Source organism: Pleurodeles waltl, chromosome 2_2 (assembly GCF_031143425.1).
Source record: "Pleurodeles waltl isolate 20211129_DDA chromosome 2_2, aPleWal1.hap1.20221129, whole genome shotgun sequence".
In the NCBI taxonomy this organism is placed as follows: domain Eukaryota; kingdom Metazoa; phylum Chordata; class Amphibia; order Caudata; family Salamandridae; genus Pleurodeles; species Pleurodeles waltl.
This window is the reverse complement of record NC_090439.1, coordinates 682,489,239-682,508,870: the sequence shown is the minus strand read 5'-3', so window position 1 is coordinate 682,508,870 and position 19,632 is coordinate 682,489,239. Positions and strand designations below refer to the sequence as shown.

Genomic DNA, 19,632 nt, shown 5'->3' with positions numbered 1-19,632 from the left:
TTGCCACTGACCAGTGCTTAATTTGTAAATACAAACGTGCCGGTGCTCAAAGCCCTCTTCTTAAACACGCGGCTGCTGCAATTAAATGTGCAAGTATAGAATATGGAGGCAGCGTAATCCTGAAGCCATCTCTGGCCTCTTTAATCCATTTACAGCCACTCCCTGCCTCTTCAGATCACCTTTGCAGCTTTCTGCTTTCTCCCTTTGTGATGCTTTTTCGTTTTTCTCTTCCTCTGTCCTTTCCATATGTCTTCTTCTTGCAGCAAATGCTTGGGGAAGAAAAATAAGTGCAGGCCCTCAAAAATAAGTGCAGGTGCTCAGCACCGGAAACAACAAGCACAAATTAAGCACTGCCACTGACTACGCTGCTTGGCAGGTGTACATTAATTTCAAGGGATCTGAAGTGAAGTATTTATTTGATCAAAAAACAAATTGCTAACAGTCGACTTATGCTCTGTACTACTTCCTCCCACATTCCAAATTAATGAGGAAGTATAAGTTAGCTATACCTTAATTCAGAGTAAATTAAATATATGTGTTTCTAGAGGTATTTGTCATCTACGAACCTAGCTAGGGAGTGAGCAATATAGTGCCGAACACAAGAGTAGAGGACATGATTAAAAATTACCTACAATCAGTGTTTCTTTTGTCAAAGAATAAGAGGCCCAAAGTTTTGCTCAGAAGTCTGCAGACAGCTCTATCGAAAGTCAGGGTGCTGACTGCTAGCCTTGATTCCACCTCATGCCACTTTCATCCACCACCAGCCACTCCCTACCTCTTTAGCTCTCACTTTTATCTTACTTTTCATTCTTGCTCTCTCTTTGCTACTGTGTTTCCGTCGTCCACTTACTATCTTTTTCCTCCTTTTGTGATTTTCTCTATTATCCTCCAGGTCGGAGCCTGACAAGGACAATAAGTGTCTGTCCCCAAAAATGAGTGTTGGTAGGCCCCACCTGCAACTGGCATAAATTAAGCACTGTTTCCAGTAGGTCAGTTGAGTGTAGTTTCCTGTATGTTGGGTGGTAGTACACTTTAAAAAGTAGTGTCCTTAGTTTCTTTCTGGATTACAAAGGGTAGGAGTAGTTCTGAGGTCACTGCAGTTTTTGTTGCAGCCACTGTGTACAAAAATGCAGAAGACCTGCATTCTTGTCTTTTCCTTTTTTTGTAAACAATATTTTATTGAGAGGTTTATGCTTAAGACAATCTACTCCCAACTGTCGGTCTAGTAGTCCAATAAAAATTAGTGATACATCTATACGTACTGTAACTAGGTGCAATATCCCTCCCTCTGCCCGCTTGAGGTCCCCTTGAGTCGTTCCCATAGTATACATAAATGAACTTTTTTCCTGACTGGTCGCTGTATGCATCCCCAGAGAGTGATAAAGTTGTGTTGGATCTGTAAGGCTAGGCAGTGGATGTGGGCAGGTCTCCCATAGCTAGGCTCAGGTCTCCTGTGCCTCATGCCCCAGCCCAGTTAGGGGGTCAAAGCAGGTGATGGCCCTGCAGTGGACCTACAGGGTTGTGTCTTTCTCCTTTAAGCAGTCCACCAGGGCCTTATAAGCCTGCACTATGTCCAATGGGCTCAGCCCCATTCTTGTTTCCCCGAGTAGTATTTGACCTTCATAGGTAGCCCATTTCTCAAGTTCCTTTCACCAGGTTATTATGAGGGGTCCCCTGGCACCTTCCAGTGCCGTGTGAGTTCTCTCTTTGCCAGAACAAATGCCAAGTCTTGGAACCTGCTGTGACCTTTGCCTTAGAGGTGTGGGGGAACTATCCCAGGAAAGAGTGCCTTGGCATTCATGGGACCTCTCCGTCAATAACGTCTACCACCACCTTCGTGACCTCCTCCCAGTAAGCCCCCAGGTGCCGGCAAGCCCAGAACATATGTTTAACTTCAGCCCCCACTTCCCCACAGCGTGGACAGGTTTCTCCTAGCGTGTGGAAGTATTTATTGATATGATTTGGAGTAAGATAGGCTCTATGTAGGATAAAATAGTTAATCAGTTTAAAGCGGGCATTGCAGGATACCTTTGGCGTTCTGTCCAGCATATTTGTCTAGTCTTTAGCAGGTAGAAGTACACCCAAATCATCCTCCCATCTCGCCTTCAGGGTGTCTTGGTCTTGAAGCATATCCCCATGTATCGCCCTGTATAGGCATGTGACAGTGTTTATCATGCTTGCAGAGAGAGCCAAATATTTGCCGGTTACATGAGACGATGGTTCCGTTAGGCCGGATCTCCAATGCTTACGAAATGCCACCGTAACTGCCCTATGGAGCAGGAAGTGACCCTAGGGCAGGTCAAATTCTGTGCAGAAGTCCTCAAATGGTAATAGCTTGCCCATCCTGAATAAGTCCCCTATCTTCATTGCTCCTGCTGCCAGCCCATCTGCCATCCCCTCCCAAGTACCCCCGTGGAGTATTTCTTTCAGCATAATCATGGGTAGTTCAGGAGAATACTTGATGCACATCTGCATTTTCTTCAAGCAGTGCACCAGCAGCAGCGCATGACTCCAAATTCCTGTGTGTCCCCTTCTACGGTTCAGCCCACCCCAAGCAAAGCTCATCAACTGCAACAGTGTTGAGGTAAAGAGTTTCACAGACCTGTCTGGGCTTTGTCTCTTTGCTAGCCATTGTGTGTACCAATGGAGCTGTGCGGCTAGATAGTAAGATTCGAACTCTGGCACCACAAGCCCGCCATTGTCTGACCAGTGTTCACATTTAGAGAGGGCAACTCTCCTTCAGCCCGATCCCCATAAAAATACTGTGGACAAGGTGTCTAGCTGTTTGAACATAGCCCTAGGAATCCAGAGTGGCAGTACAGAGAAGAAATATAATAATCTTGGAAGAGCTATCATCTTAAGTACGGCCACTCTACTCGCTAATGAGACTGGAAGTGTCTGCCAAAAGTCAGTGCAGGACCTGAGCGATCTGAAAAATGTAGCACGTCCTGCTTGTGCTACATTTTTCTCCCCAGGTATGATAGGCAACGGGGTACCCACTGCAAGTCACCTAGGTCTTTCAGGGGGACACTATTGGCTCACAGGGGGGAATAGATGGGATTTTTGGCAGTTAACCTGCTGGCCCAACAGGGCGGCAAAGTCTGCCAGCATGTTCCTGGCTCCCTCTAAATCCAAGGACATGTTCCGGAGAAAAATCACATGATCATTTGCATACAAAGCAATCAGTTGATGTGACATGCCTATTTGAAGCCCCTGGTATCTGGTTCCCTTCCTAGCCAGGCTGGCCAGTGGCACCATAGCAAAGGCAAATAGCAGGGGGGGGCCGTGGAGCCCTGTTGCGTCCCTCACTCCACATTGTAGCTTCTGAGATGGTCCTTACTGTATGAGCTCTGGCCGTGGGGTTGGTGTACAAAGGCCTGAAACCTGCCTGGAAACACTTCCCATCCCCGAAACTCACTCTGGTCATGACCCCATACAAGGATTCCCGTTCTAGGCTATCAGAAGCCTTCACAATATTTACTGCGAAGGCAGCTGCCTTGGTCTTGTGGTAGGTGGTGTCTCTTCCAGTATTGCTAGAAGTCGACAGATTTTAAGTGCAGTGTTTCGGGCAGGGATAATCCTTGCTTGGTCAGGGTGCACTGGGTGAGGCATATGTGGGAGGAGCTTGGTGTGCAAGTTCCTGCTGAGGATCTTGTAGTCTAAGTTAAGCATCAAGAGGGGTCTATAGGCCCTCCAGTCTTATGCTGGCTTCCCTGGTTTTAATAAGGGCAGCATGGAGGCTGGTAGAGCCCTCATGTCTTTTGCTGTCTTATAGAGGGCTGCCAGTTTGGGAGCTAGTTCAGCAGCCTATGTTGCGTAAAATTCCATTTGCAGCTCATCATTTCCTATTACCCGGCCATATGCCAATCCATTGATGGCCACTCCTATCTCCTGGACTGTATTTCTCCTCCCAGGGTCTCTGCTGCTTCCCTCGTGAGGGAATTAAGATGTAGAGGCGAAAGGAATGTGTGTGTTGCATCTCCATCATGCGGAGTGACGCTTTTGTAGAGCCTAGTATAATATCTCATGAAATGGTCGTTTATCTCCCCTGTCTATAGAGGCAATGGCCTTCGCCTGCAAGTATTTCCACTTTAATCGAACTCCTTTTGGACGGGTTAGCCTGCCAGGCGAGCAAGGAACAGGTTTTATCCCGTTCCTCATGAGTTTGGGTCATATGCTGCTTGAGCCCCTCTACCTGGGTCACCATAGGTTCCATTGCCTTCAGTTGTATTTGTTGCAAGTCTGGGTGCCCCGGTCTACATTTCTCTTCCTCTCTCAAAGTCTGTTCTCCCACCATGACATCTTTGAGTAGCCTATGTCTAACCCCCATGATTCTGCAATACATTTTCCTCTAATTACTGCCTTAAAGGTGTCCCACTTCACTAAGAGTAGTCCTGCGATTATGGGTGCATTCAGCACCATGAGTCTTTGCGGTCTCACTGTATCTGCCAGCCCATAAAGTGTTGGCTAGCCATGCAATCAGGAGTATGAGTGGTCCATCTGAGGATCTGCCACGCAATTAAAGTCTCCCCCTATGACAGAGGTTTGGAACAAGTCAGGGGGCCAATATGCCCACAGACTCGCCAGGAAGGTTGCCTGGTCTACATTGGTATCGTATGTGTTGATCAGTGTTATATCTCGGCCCTCCAGGTGGCCTGTCACCACCACGTACCTCCCCTCTGGACCAATGAGATCTCCCATATGCTGAAAAGGGACCCCCCACCCGGATTCAGATCAGGTTACCCCTTGCATAGCCTGAGTATGTGGTGTAATAGGCTTAATCAACGATAAATGAACAGAAAATGGATGCACAGTTCCACAGTGGAGGTGATTAATCTCTACCCAGTCTGGGAGAGAACAATAGGTCACTGTGAGGGTTCAAGATTGGGAACAAGAGCCCTCACTCACCATTCAGTGACATGTTTCATCATTGTGCTTTGCTCCTCGTCAGGCCAGCACTGCAAAGGCTGACGGGTCCCTAAAGGGAGATCTTTTAAAAATCTTTGCCGGTGGTGAATGTGGGATTGGTGGAATTAAACTGTTAATTTTGGCTAGAGGAACCATATAATTAATAATATTTATTGAGAATGTGAACCTCTGTCAGTGTTAAAAACAAAAAAGGATAAGGGGAAAATAAGAGTAATGTCTATGTTTCCGTACACAAATATGGTGTCTTGTGTCAAGAACCCTATCATCTAGGGGTTTGGTTTGTAGAAGGCAGAGTTGGAAGTCCCTTCACTGCCTGACATGGAATAGGCTGAAATAGGCGTGCCTTCTCCAGTGTCTGTGTAGCGCGGCCCCCTCCTTAGCAGTGAGATGTATTTCTTGTAGCATTGCCACCTGGATCCCCTGTCTATTCAGGTAGGAGAATACCTTATAGCATTTTGTCATTGTGTGCATCCCCCTTCCGTTCCATGACAGAAATGTATAACTCCACGCAGTTGTCGTCATAGTGGTGTCTTCTCCTCCCTATTACCCCCCGCACTCCCATTTCCACTCTCAACAACAGCAACCTCACGTTCATCAGTGTCAGACCATCATGTGGTATACAACTTGTTTTTCCCTCAACAAACAATGAAAAACATTCATCCCAACTCCCCTCCCCAGGATTAACAGGCTAGTACCCCATCCAAATAATCAAACTTGTAACCATGCACTCAGGAGTACCAGCTTGCAAACCACTAAAAGGGGTCATAGTGACTTCACGGTTCCCACATGGCTTCCCCCACCAAGGCCCAATGTAGCCTGTGACTCTCATGTGTCCCCAGCACTATTCTTATATAGTCACCAGTTCAAACCAGCATGTCATCTCGGCGAGATGATCTCGTCGGACATCCCAGGAGTCACCACTGGCAGAGCAGGACTCGAGTCCCCAGAGACACTGAAACCGCGGTTGTCTTTGTGTCGTTATCTTCTACCAGGGGCTCATGTTATTGCTACTCATTGATACCCCTACCTCCATCACTTTTCTACATTCCTGTTGGACCTCATCCCTAATGGGGGCAAACAGTCTGACCTTAGAGGGTTTTTGCTCCGATCAGGCTCTGCGTTGACTGCCTCCTCCAGAGCTCCGGTCAGGGCTAGTCTGTTGGTCGTGGTCAAACAAGCTTCATACATCATTAGGGGTCTGGAAGAACTGTGTCCTCCGCTGCCACCACTCAAAGGCCAGATGGGAACAACATTGCATATTGAATCCCCAGCTGTCGAGGTTTTGCTTTGGCCTCTCTGAAGGTGGACCTCTGCCTCTGGACCTCTCGAGAAAAGTCTGGGAAGATTCAGACCGTGCTGTTGTCAATGGTGAGGTCTCCCTTCTTCCTTGCCTGATTTAGAATGTAGTCCTGATCCTTATAGTGCAGTAATCTCGCCACCACTGGACCCGGGGGGAGATTCTGTGCACCTTTCCCAGCGTGAAAAATGGGGAGAGGTCTTCAGCCGCAAACCTCCTTGCAAAGCCAATGTTCTAGGTAGTCCAGCATGTTTCTCCCCTCCACTCGCTCCGGTAGTCTAATCACACTTATGTTATTGAGGCGGGATCTGTTTTCCATGTCTTCTGCTCTCCTTTCCAAAACACGGCCCTTCGATTCCATCGCAGTGAGCCTACTGGTCACCTCATCTAGGGCTGGAGTTACGTTCTTTAGGCACTGGGGGGTCCCACCTGGGTCTGCAGTTTGTTCCACGGGCCCCAGGTGCTCCTGCAGGCACCTCTGAGGAGCTCCTGGCCTCCCCGCCTCCAAGTCACAGGCGCGCAGTGGGCCGATCTCCTGAGGGGGGTCGCTTCCTCCTCCCCCTGACTGTGGACCGATCCTTCCCAGGTGAGTGTTAATTGCAGCGGGGAGGGAGCAGGTATTATCGTGCGGTGCCTTGCCAACCTTTACATTTGAGGGGCCTCTCTCAGCATCGTAGTAGCAGGCAGGCCCCAGGTGGTGAATTCTGCGGATGTGTTGCACTTGGGCACTGATCCAGTTTGGCTCCTGTCTCCACCGCACTCCACCGCAGCCCCGAGCCAGACCGGGCCCAGCCAGCAGCTCCATGGGCCCGAGTCGCAGGGTCAGGCAGCGTCTCCACCCACCTTACATCAGTACCTCCAGGCACCGCTTTGCCTTTAATCAGCAGCCGAAGTCCCTCACAGGAGCAGCCCGATGTCAGCTCAGTGGCTCTCGACTCCCATTTTGAATGGCCACCACGCAGCAGTGTCTTAACCTGTCCTTCCTCAGGTTTTTTACCGCCAGCACCAGTTTCAGGAGTCCACTGCTGGCAGCTGGAGTGGGGGGTAGTGGTCCTTGCTCACTTAGTTGAGGTTCCCCTCAGCCAGCCATAACATGCAGGATGGAGCTAGGCAGGTTTGCCGGTGAGTGCTCCACGGAAGGCTGCCTACTCCATTGGTGTCGGCCACGCCGCCTTCTTGTCTTTTCCTGTTTGCATTTTGTAGCCTCCTGTTTAGTGTGTCCTTGCTCTTGGTGTTGGGTTTCCTGCGTGATCTGCACCATTACAACTATTGGCCCATAAGGATCCCCTTAAAACCGAGTTGAGTGCCATGGATCACTGACAGCTTCCCTGAGGCCAAAGCCATACTACAACTTCAGTGATGTAAGCAAAAGAAAATACTTACTGCATTTCACCGTTAATCATTTGTTTTTGTATCATTAAAGCTGCATATTATTTGCTAAATTTCAAGTCTGCTCCTACTGCTTTATCCAGGCAAACATAGGATTTTTTGTATGCATAAGTCTAAAACATGCTAGCCTATTCAAGGAGGGCAAAGATGAAATGTTGAGTCTATGGACCTTCATTAGTCTTTCCTGTGGTCTCCAGCTACTTACACCATATAGAAGTGATCTTCGTGGGCCTCTTTATCTGTGCTAATAACGTGTCTGTTGTCGGGATGCAAACGAAGGAATGTTTTGTGACCACACTAGTATTAGTTATTGTTAAGCAGGGAAATCAATGCCTCGTGTGGTTTCAGACTGCATGCTGAGACGTTTACACATTACGGAGTATAAACATCACAATTCTAAATGGCTTTAATATATTCTTTAAGGCTATTCTGCATGTGCAAACCTGGTCGGTTTGCTTGGCGAGAGCTTTGCACATGGTCTGAAGCTTTGTTGCCCACACCTCGCCCATCACCATCTCTTATTCAGAAACTGTGACGCCATCTTTTTGTCCTGAATTACTTTATGTTTGTAGTTTGTATGCCTTCTGTTTTGATGTGGATCGGGCGGGAATCCACGACAGCTCAGATAACTCGAAACAGCTTTATTTTAACAGCAGCTATTCTCTACAACATACGGTGATTACGCATATTCTGTTTTTCCATATCTCTATGTATTGTTTTCATTAAGGGAAAATTGGCTTAACAACTCTGTTGTATAACTTGATAGTGAGATGCAAAGATGTCTTGTATTTGGTCATCGAGAAAGCAATTCCCCTTTAATGCCTTACCAGTTCCAGTGGATTTACACTGCACTTGATGTAGCTTGATGAGCCTGGGTTCCTTCTTACTGCCCTGGTGGTTGTCTGTGGCTTTTGCAGTTCTAAATAAACATCATTTAAATTTTGAATAACAATTTGCCATATTTATGTAACCTTAATTTTATAAGCAAAACGCCTCGCGTTCTTTAAAAACCGAAGTTAAAAAGTGGGCGAGTTTGCCTGGTATAGCTCGCCTTCAACACGACATTCATTTTAAAAATAGTTTGGCATTATGTAGTTACAACCGACCACTTTTATCATAAATGAAACCAATATTGTTTGTGAATTGTGTCCCAAAGAAATGCCGAGAAAACCGGTGCACTCATCAGTCAACCAATTGTACAGCATAATAGTCAATCATTCAGTACCAAGACCCAGCGTGCGTATAAGAAGTCTGCTGCCAGTTGCTGGGTTGCGAATGCCAAGTATGCCCAGAATTGATTCCACTTCGTGGCCTTTTACACTCCTGCCTCTTTGTCTCATTCCTGAAGGTGATTTTCCGCCCAATTTTCGCCTTCTGTAGCTATTTTCTTCTCTTTGGCTTCTTTCTTATTTGTCTCCTTTCTGCTTTTCTGTTTCGAGCTCGGAGTCAAAGTCGGATGATTTAGAACGAGTCCCAGTGACCACCAATTGCAAACACCGGCACAAATTATGCACTGCCTCTATCAACTCTTCTCGTTTTTCACCTTTGCAATAATTAAAACTGTGACTCTAGAACCTATCTTAGTAGAATATGTACAAAACAATTGCCTTATAAAAAACGTGAATGGGTAAGATACAAGAGGAAGCTGGGTTGTTTTTTTCGTATAGTTATTGGCCCTTTCTCAGAATCTGTGCAAACAATAATACGTTTTTAGACATCCAGATGGAAAAATAAATAATTTAAGTACCTTTGACCGTGAGAGCAGGCCTGCAACTCCTCTTTAGCAGTAAAACAGACCATGACGATCATTTTTTTATTTGTTTATTTTAAATCATTTTGAAACATACCGTGTTCAGAAAATTGCACTATTGCATATCACAAGAATACAGGACGTTTCAATATTTACTACACATAGATTGTAGCAAGATTGTTTGGTGACCAGATCTATTTCAAGATTTGCAGTCCAACAGCAAAAGGGTGGGTCCTTTGGAAGGAAAGGTTCAGTTGGGTACTCAGCGAAGAGAAGGTGTGATTAAGATGGGCTCGCGAGAAGATGTCTGTCAAAGGGGGGTGTATTTATAGATTGTTCTAGACTGGTTGAAATTTCAGTTGAGTCGTCATTTCCGGCCTTTCTTTTTTACATTTTCCATGCGAAATTCCATGAAGTTACTCGATTCTGCTAAGTTAATTCGTGTAAAAAATCCTATCACCGGATCAGTCAGTGGGTCTTGTTGGCGCTAACTGTGTTTTTTGTGCTGTTTTGGTTTTTTAGCGCAAAGGTCGCCTTCTCCTCCAAGACTGATGTAAGGATGCATATTGTTTTAAAATATATCACAAGTTGCCACGTTGGCCGTTTTTCTTATTTTTTAAATAGTTACTCCGAAATGTTTGCATTATGTTGGTAAAGAAAATTTTGCTCAGTAGTTTATCTGACTTAAAAGCTGAATGGCAGGTCTTTACCCTGAGGTGTCCATGTGGAAATTGGGTGAGTGTGAATCACAATAAACACAGAAGAAGGTGAGGTGGGGACAGGGCGGCTGAAGCCAACGTTCTAAGTGGTATTACTGCCGGGGCAAAATGAGCATCCCCTAAGGAAACAACATGTAGATCAGGGCACCACAGGTAACACTCCGAGATCACACAGGAACTCAGTACAGAGGCATCCTTGTCGGGCCTTGACAGTCCCTACCACCAACGTGTGGTGGGAAAGCACAGCCAGTGCTCCTTTGCATAACGCAGCCCAGGTGGATCTGGTCAGAGGAGGAGCCGGCAGGATAGGGCAGTCACGCTGGGCACGCCATAGCAGGATGGGCAGCACTGCCAAGAGGAAGGATGAGTTCTCGCGCTGTACCACGTGGTTGACAGTCGTCATTAATTACATCCGTGCCTAATTGTAGGACATGGTGTCCAATACTAGCAAAGACAGTTACCAATTAACCAATGTCGGTGACGACACTCGTTATTCAGAAATGTTACTAAGGCATTGTAGGCCAAAGGAAGATTAATATTTAGCTCATTGGTCTGTTTACATTTTAATTCACCCATATTCAATATATTATCTTCCATGAACGTTTTAAACGATGAGCCGTCTGGCCTTGCTGGGAATAGGAGAATTCGCCCAGGACAGCAATCAAGAAACCCTCAGAATCAAAATGGGACTGCATAAACTCTGGGCAGCGTCTCTGTTTGAAACAATGTCATGGCAATTCAGAGATGTCTAAACCAGCAAGAAGGCATATGAGCAGCCCTAAGCATCCATCAAAGAATTCATGTTTGCATATGGGTATATGTGCGTATCTGGTACTGTGGTGACATCTGCAAAAGAGCTTGCAAATTCTGATGGCCACTGTATTTTTTGTTTTGATGGCCCCACACAGGAGATATCAACAGCCTTCTGTGATCCTCACTTGTGAATAGAGCTAGATAGTTAAGAACTAGTGGCATAAATCTGTTGTTTGTGCTTCCATCTAGAGCGAGGATGACTTGGCAGAAAAAATGCGGAGCAACGAAATGCTGCAGAAGGCTGTCAGCACCTACGAAGAGGTGGCAAGCGTGCCGAACGTCCCATCGGACCTGGTGAAACTGGCCCTGAAGAGACGAGCGAACAGGCAGCAGTTCCTGGGTGAGGCGGACTTTGTTTTTATTATAACTTTTTATTGGATTTTTTCGGTAGACAACAACCACTTACACATTACACGTAACACAAAATTTTAGCACTATTGAGGATGTGTAGTATAATGAATCTGTCAAATTTTCAGGGGAAGAGCCACAGTTTGCACGCATTATGCCACAATGTTTTGTAAGTGTTGCCGGAGAGGTTCTGTTCGCTGTGGTAACTACTAAGGGTCTCATTGAGAGCCTGGTGGAGCTGTATACCAATGATGATACCACCTGCCTATGAGTTACCTGGTGTTTCCCAGGACTTCTGGATGCAAGAACACCAGGCCCCGGCTTACCAGGTGCGAATATGCACTTTGTAAAACCGCAGGCAGCAAGAGGCTGTGGGCGGACTCAAAGCCAGGCCACAGCAGCACTCTCGCATCAGTGGAGGAGCCTGCCCCTGATGCCCGCCTCACACACGGCCTCTGCCTGGCAATTTGCAAAGGGCATCCCCCCTCTCGGATTTACTACCTGCTCACAGCATGAACGTAAATATCCCCGGATTGATAACATACAGTTAGAAATTACTCAAGATTTCAAGTCTGCATGCTTGTTCCCCATTCCAAGGTCATTATATTGTAATAGCCAGATTTTGACGCTAGGGTACCAGCCACAATCATTCATTCTGGCCCTTTTTTCGCCCCCTCATAAATACAGCCATTTTGTAATAAAGCTTTTGATGTTTTACTGTTGACAAGTAGCCCCGAAACATTTGTACATTGGAGTTTTCCTGTAGAGTATCTGCATGGAGAGTGCTTTGTATATTCACTAGGCTGATCGAGAACTCATTGTAGTGTGGCCACCAAGAACCGCCAGCGAGTACCAATGGCCTAGAAAAATATCCATCGCCAAATCAAACATTGTCTAGGTCAAAGGGTTGGGGTCACTCACCTGCAAACGGAAAAAGGTTGTTTATACCTTTGTTAGAAATACTGTGCGGGCATATACTTAGACCTCTCAATATCCGATCCACTATCTGTGCCAACCTATCGTGAGGCACTTCACCACCACCACTACATCCTACGTGTAACATTACATTATCAAAGGCAACGTAATAAAAATACGTTAATGGTAAGGGTAAGGTTAATCGATTGAAAAATAAGGTAAGGGGACCATAAGTAAAAGGTTGTATGCTTTCTTGACCAAGAGTGCCTCTTCCCTGTTCATCATCCCAGGCGGTATGAATCATACTCAAAACACACTTTTGTCACAGCTCCATTCAGTGATTCATCCATGCACGCATATCTCCCATCATTTAATACACCAATGCCCTTTTATCTCTTACTCATTTAGAAAGCAACACATTCACTGCAAATACACTGTAAAGCAATTGCCTTGACCGCCACCTAATACACCTCTCCACTGACTTCTTCTCATCCATTGATATCCCTTCACGCTCCCAATCAACTGTGGAGCGATTCATCACCCTTCCCAGTCAACAAAGACGTGCCCATCTAACAACTACGTTTTCTTTCTGACTTCATTGTGGCATTTCTTGAGCAGATTTACAAAAACCTTATATTACCATCAATCTCTCAACACCTTCAAAGCACATAATTCCACACTAGGCTCTTCCTTCAATGGCCTCTAGCTTATCCCACCTTTCTCTCAATGGGTCACTATTCCACTTCATCTGCACCCTCACAACTCAGGTGTGCCTTTGCATGCACGGTGGAAGGACACCCCCCCCTCCAATTAAACTCCCACATCACTGTTCTCAGTGAAGCCAAAGTATAATAAATTAAAGGCCTAACAAGGGCACCTCACCCACATTGAAAATATCTGTCCCATTTTGCAAAGTCATGTCTTTCCTCCAGCCTCCATTATCTCAACAAACTGCTTGGCCAGCAGCTTTGCTACTTGGTTCTGTACAAAGATCAAAAACTTGAAAAATACACTGTGTCCAGTCCTTCTTTTATTTACCTCCATCTGCTTAGCCAATTAGTTGTTCTTCTCTGTTCCACCCAACACACCATTCTCCCCAGCCCTTACATTGTTAACCCTTCTTGTGCTCTTGTCGTCAAAACTCAGGTTCTCTTCTTGCCTCTCTCTTTAAATAAAGCACTTGCTCATCCTGGACTGAAATTTACCCACAGTTTTTCATGTCTCCTGTAACACTGCAGCTTTTAGGAAAAATAACTCATTTTCATCTCAGAAACTCCTAAATGGTTGACCTTCAACAAGCTTAACCTCTACATGTTCTCAAATAACTAACTTAGCCTCCTTCGGTCTCAGTGGCGGCCGGCAGCTTTAGGAGGGAGGGGGGTGGGCGGGGCACACACACACACACACACACACACACTCTCACACTCATTCTTTCACACACAGGCACGCACGCACATCCATTAACAACACTCCTACCATTCAAACATGCACGCACCAAACATTCATTTTAAAACATCACACACAATCATTCTTTCACACACACACGCACACACATCCATTAACAACATTCATACCATTCAAACATGCACACAAGCACCAAACATTCAATTTGAAACATCACACACATACACACACACACACAAACACTTACCTTCGGCCCCCAGGTCCCAGGAGGGTTGGGACTGCTGCCTTCCCTCATTGGCTGACCTTATGTCAGCCAATGAGGGAAGGCAGCAGTTACAGGTTCGTCACAGAGTGGGATGGGGTCAGTGAGACTGCTGGCTGGAGACTGCTGACCCCACTCCACTCTGTGACATAGTGTCACTGATTGACACTCGCCCTGGGCACTTCGGGGCTTAAACTGAAGCGCCCAGGAAGAGTGTCAATTGGTGACGCTTTCCTCGTCACCCAGGGGAGGGCCTTGAGGCACCTTTCCTTAGCCGAGGAGGTCACGCCCATAGTAGCTGTGAACTCCTCAGCCCAGCAAAGTTCAGCTCAGGCAGCCAGGAGTCTGCGCAAATCGTGCATGTCTGCTCCTGGCTGCCTGACCTGAGGCAGCCTGACAGACACTCTTCATGAGGGGCAAAAGGTGGGGGGGCGTGGCCCCTCCGCCCTAAAGGACGGGCCGCTACTGTTTGGTCTGGACTCTGTAGCCTCCACTCCCCTGAGAGTACTGCCTCAATCGCCTCTATCTTTACCAATGTTGCCAATAATAATCATAATTACATGTCATCTGTCTTCTTCCTCTGCAACCTGTGTCCCACTTTTCACACCTTCAAATGATCTTACAAAACCTCCTCACAGTGAATAGATACTGTCTTCGGATGGTTCTCTACAGTTCTCTGTTAGTTTTCACCTCACTCTTCAGCTGAATTCTCGCCTACATCTGTTCTTGCTGGTATCCCCATGATTCTGCTCCCCCACTTTTCTTACTTATACACCACTTTCCTTGGTGCCATCACCATCTCCTTTGCTGCTCTTATAACCCCTTTCCTGACAACAGACAGATTATCTTCTCTTTTCCATCACTCGCCCCCTCATACTCCATGCTCAGACCTTAATCTGCAGACCACCATTTGCCACTGCAGGGCCCTGCAATTGCTCACAATCCACTTGTCCATGACCAAGCTCGATTTCCTAGCTTCATCTGACTCCCCTACAAGTGATGCTCCGTGCTTATGCCCTTCCTCCTCCCTTCTTTGTAATAAACCTTTCAATGATAATTGACTCTACAATCTGTCTGAAATCATTCAAGCCCAGAGCCACTGCTGCCAGTGTTCACTCTATTTAAAAAATGAAATTGCATTACATTGTATTTCATCAAATCACTCATGTACGCATTAGCAGGGGCCTACTCACAAACTGTAGTTTTTAGTATGTTTTTTAGTATTGCATTAGTACCACTCACTAACTGCAAACTGCTTTTAACTGACTTACGTGTGGAGGTCCCTGCCTGTGCTTCTTATCTCTCCTTTGCAGAGATCTCTGCCCCAACTACAGAGATCTCTGCACATGTAAACCTGCATTTTAGTAGTAAATGTGTGAGGGATAGAGGAGTGGCCATAAAATGGGGAATACTTACTACTGAATGGGAGGAGTTTAAAAATGGTTTAGGAGGCGTTTAGGGAGGGACATGCTCCCACCCAAAAGCGAGTAGGCCCACTTTGCGGACAAACAGCACTTCTAAAATTACTGCAACCAAAAAGGGCCCAAAACAGTCATAAATGTACCCTCCTGAGACCTGACATGGCCAACCACTGGTACTGCAACACACTCCCATCCGCCCATCAAAAATTATAAAATAATGGATGCCTTAGGCAATAATGTTGATTATTGTAAAATAATAATTTACATTAATTATATATTTATTCCAGAATTTTTAATACATAAATAAATATAAACACATTAACGTAGGTGGATAGTTTTTAAAATCTTTAAATAATAATTTTAATTTAATATATTTAAACTAATTACATATTTGATTCAAAATTAAGTTAATAGTGGTGTAGCGTATTTTGTTTTGTTCTATTTTTAATAGAGTAATATGAAATTAATTTTCATTTACGTGTAACATAAAAGTATTCTTACAGTTTTTATAGACCTTAATTAACTTTTAAAAATATTGCTATAATTTACCCAGGGTGATCTCTGTCTAGTGACGGAGATCTCAGTTTGTGTGAAAAGTTATTAGTAGCAACTTTTTACTCGTAAATTAGGCTCCAACCCCTTAAATCAGATAGAGACTTCTGGTAACAGATTCATTACCTTAGAATTTTCCCCCAGGTGTCAGACTGGATCTGGAGATTTTTTCTTTGAGCAACACCCTTGCGTGTCGGTAGGTGGCGTTGGTCAACTTTGCGGGCGTTGTTGGCGTCGTAGTCGCTGTGATGACTTCAGGAATGGTACATAAACGCTGCCCCAGCACAGTGACGGCAGTTCTTTTCTTTCAGCTCCATGCGCTGATCCGGAGAAAGCTACCCTGGTCTCTTTTTGGCTGATTCAACCCTTTTGTCGAATTTTTTGGTGAGTTTTTTGGTGCGTCAAGTATGTCCGCGAAGACCGGTTTCAAAGCGTGCGAGGACTGTCACCGCGTGATGCCGGTGATGGATCCGCATCAGGTCTGTTTGTGGTGCCTGGAGCGCGACCACAACCCAAAGTCGTGCTCTGAGTGCCGGGCCATGAACCCGAAAGCCTTGAGGGAGCAGTCCCTCAAGCTTATGGGGGCCCGCGCTCGATTCCGCGTAGGTCCCGGTCTTGATCGAGAGGAAGGTCTTGAGACCGCTTGCGGAGCCACCTCCATTCTTCTTCCTTGAAGTCTTTGGGACAAGGTAAGAAGAAGAAGAAGAAATCAAAGAGATCCAGTCACCCTTCAACTTCACTCCGTCGCACGGCTGATGCAAAGCGAAAGGAGCGTTAACACTCGAGGCCTCTGTCTTTGGAGCCTGCTTCTGGGTCCGCTCCGCGCTTCCCTGAGTTTCCGGGTGCCGGAGCAAACCCCTGCCCAATTAGGAGTTTTATGAGGCCTCATTTTTGGGCAGGCCGACCACGATATGGTGCCTTCGGGCCCACGAGGTTCGGTCGGGGGGGGGGCCTTTGAGTTCCACGCTGGTGGCTTCGGCACCAGCCACTTAGATCCCCTCCGGATCTGCTCTTGGATGCCCACCAGTGTCAGTCGTACCATTGAGACCTTCCCCAGCGCCAATTCAATTGTCGACGCTCCCGACGTCGGTGGTGCCCACCAACGACATCGACCTAATGCTCATCCCTGATGACTCGGAGTCAGAACGGCATCGGCCACCGCCACCTCTGTCATCGATGGGGCCTATTCACCCCATGTCAGAATCTGACCCTTTTTCATATGGGTACCATTTCGGGAAAGATTTGGAGGGGTCCCCGGACCCTTATGAATACCAGGATTACCCTAATTTGGACTGGGCATAGGAGGCGGGTGAGGCTAGTGGCCTGGACACTTCTCCAGATGCTGGCATGCTGTCTCTTCTTGCCGTGGCTACGGTGGAGGGAGCCACTTATTCTCTGGTGGTCAGTAGGGTGGCTGAGGTCCTCAGCCTTGAGCTGCCTACTGTTCAGGTCAGGTCAAATCTCTTGACAGAGGTGCTTCAGCCAGGGCTTCCACATCTGAGCCCCTTCTGACATTCAATGAAGCCCTCACCGATGTCCTATTCGGTACTTGGTCCAGACCCAGCACAGGGGCTCCTGTGAACACCCTACATTTCTGTCCTAACACCCCACTCGGGAGAGCCTTGTCATCCAGGCATCCTGTTCCTCGGGCGCATTCCCTTCTGCACCCCAGATAGGGAATCAAAAAGGCTGGAACAATTTGGGAAGAAGAGTTTTCTTCTTCCAGTCTTGCGCTGCGGTCTGTGAACACCGCATGCCTTTTGGGCCCCTATACCCACTCTCTGTGGAAAACGGTCACGCAGGTTCTGCAGCAGATTCCAGAGGAGGCCCGTGCTACCGTTCCCCAAGCTGTTACCGATGGAAGAGATGCTGCAAAGTTCACGATCAGATGTGGTCTGGACACAACCGACTCTCTAGGTAGATCGGTTACGACGACGGTGGCCTTAAGGTGCCATGCCTGGTTGCGTACATCTGATTTTTCGGGGGATGTCCATCAGGCTCATATGGACTTGCCCTTTGATGGCTCCTGTCTCTTTGGAGACAAGACGGACTCGGCTTTGGAGAGGTTCCAGGACTCCCGGGCTACGGCTTGGTCCCTCGGCCTTTCCACTGCCCCTTGCCACCAACAGTCCGCCTTTTATCCCTTTCGTGGCCATGAAAGGGGCTCCCTGTCGCATCCCCATCCCAGCCACTGTGCCATCCATGCTGTTCAGCTGCTGCATGGCCGGGAATGCGGAATCCCACATAGGTGTGGGACGCGGAACCAGAGGTCTGCCCACTCCACACCTGCCCCTGCTGCATCCTCCAAACTTAGTCCGTCCCCTCACTCCAGTCCAGTTGGCGGCAGGATTCGCCATCACCTGCCCCACTGGGAATCCATCACTATGGACATGTGAGTTTTTGCAGATCGTTCATAGGGGCTACTCCCTCCCCTTTGAATCTGCCACACCAACCATGCCTCCATCAGTCAGCCATATTCCGAAGGATCAGTTATCACTTCTCCGCCAGGAAGTTGTGGCTTTCTTGGCCAAGGGAGCTATGGAGAAAGTCCCTGCGCCAGAAGGTTTGGTCGTGGTTGTCATTCCTGCTGCTTTCTGGTGCCCAAAAAGGACAAAGGTTTACGTCCTATCCTAGACCTTCGGGACCTCAATTACTTCCTCAAGAAGGAGAAATTCAAACTGCTCATCCTGGCTCAGGTCCTGTCTGTCTTGGACCCAGGAGACTGGATGGTAGCGTTGGACTTGCAGGATGCTTATTTCCACATTCCCATCCTGCCTGCCCACAGATGTTACCTACGATTTGTGCTAGGTCACGAGCACTTTCAATTAACCGTGCTCCCCTTCGGCCTTACCAGCGCCCCTCTGGTGTTCACAAAAGTGATGGCGGTGGTTGCAGCTCATCTGCGCAGGTTGGAGGTTTCAGTCTTCTCCTACCTCGACGACTGGCTGTTGAAGGCAGACTCGCTCCAGAAAGTCGTCTCCCACCTTCAGACTACGGCAAACCTCCTGCACACGATGGGGTTCACTATAAACATGCCAAAGTCATACCTAACTCCCTCTCAGATGCTCCCTTTCATCAGAGCTGTTCTTGACGCAGTGCAGTTTCTGACCTATCCTCCTGAAAAGCGAGTTCAGGATATTCAGGCTATGATTCAGATCTTTCAGCCTCTGTCTTGGGTTTCGGTGAGACTGACTCAGGCTGCTGGGCCTCATGGCCACCTGCATCCTGCTAGTGACACATGCCAGATGGCATATGTAGGCTCTGCAGTGGGACGTGAAGCTCCAATTGGCCCAGCATCAGGGAAATCTCTCCGACATGGTCCAGATCTCAGAGGGGACTGCGGAAGACCTGCAGTAGTGGCTTTGGAATCTGCATTGGGTCCACAGCAGATCCCTCTCTCTTCCCCAGCCAGATCTATTTATAGGGACAGGTGCGTCACTTCTGGGATGGGGCGGCCACATAGGAGAGGCGGGGATGAGAGGCCTCTGGTCTCCAGCGGAGTCTGGGCTCCATATCAATCTTCTGGAGCTCTGGGCGATCAGGCTTGCGTTGAAAGCATTTATTCCCTCTCTCAAAGGGAAAGTAGTGCAAGTGTTCACGGCCAACACTACTGCCATGTGGTACTGCAACAAACAGGGCGGAGTAGGGTCCTTGACCCTTTGTCTGGAGGCACTATGCCTCTGCACATGTCTGGAAGATCAGAACATTACCCTGGTGGTTCAACGTCTGGCGGGCTCTCTAAACACCAGAGCAGACAAACTCAGCCATCGATGCATAGCAGATCACGAATGGCATCTTCATCCAGAGGTGGTGCAAGGTCTCTTTCAGCAGTG

At 47.4% G+C, this 19,632-nt stretch overlaps 1 protein-coding gene across 4 annotated transcripts in view; it reads left to right on the top strand.

Annotated features, from left to right (window-relative positions):
- The window catches only part of ASPH (aspartate beta-hydroxylase), a 590,871-nt gene that overhangs the window by 406,420 nt on the left and 164,819 nt on the right, over window positions 1–19,632 (top strand). For all 4 annotated transcript variants that reach the window (XM_069220239.1, XM_069220242.1, XM_069220243.1 and 1 more), the window contains one exon: window positions 11,087–11,237. In XM_069220239.1, the coding sequence (XP_069076340.1) occupies window positions 11,087–11,237 (151 nt within the window). The remainder of the gene's footprint in view (window positions 1–11,086; window positions 11,238–19,632) is intronic.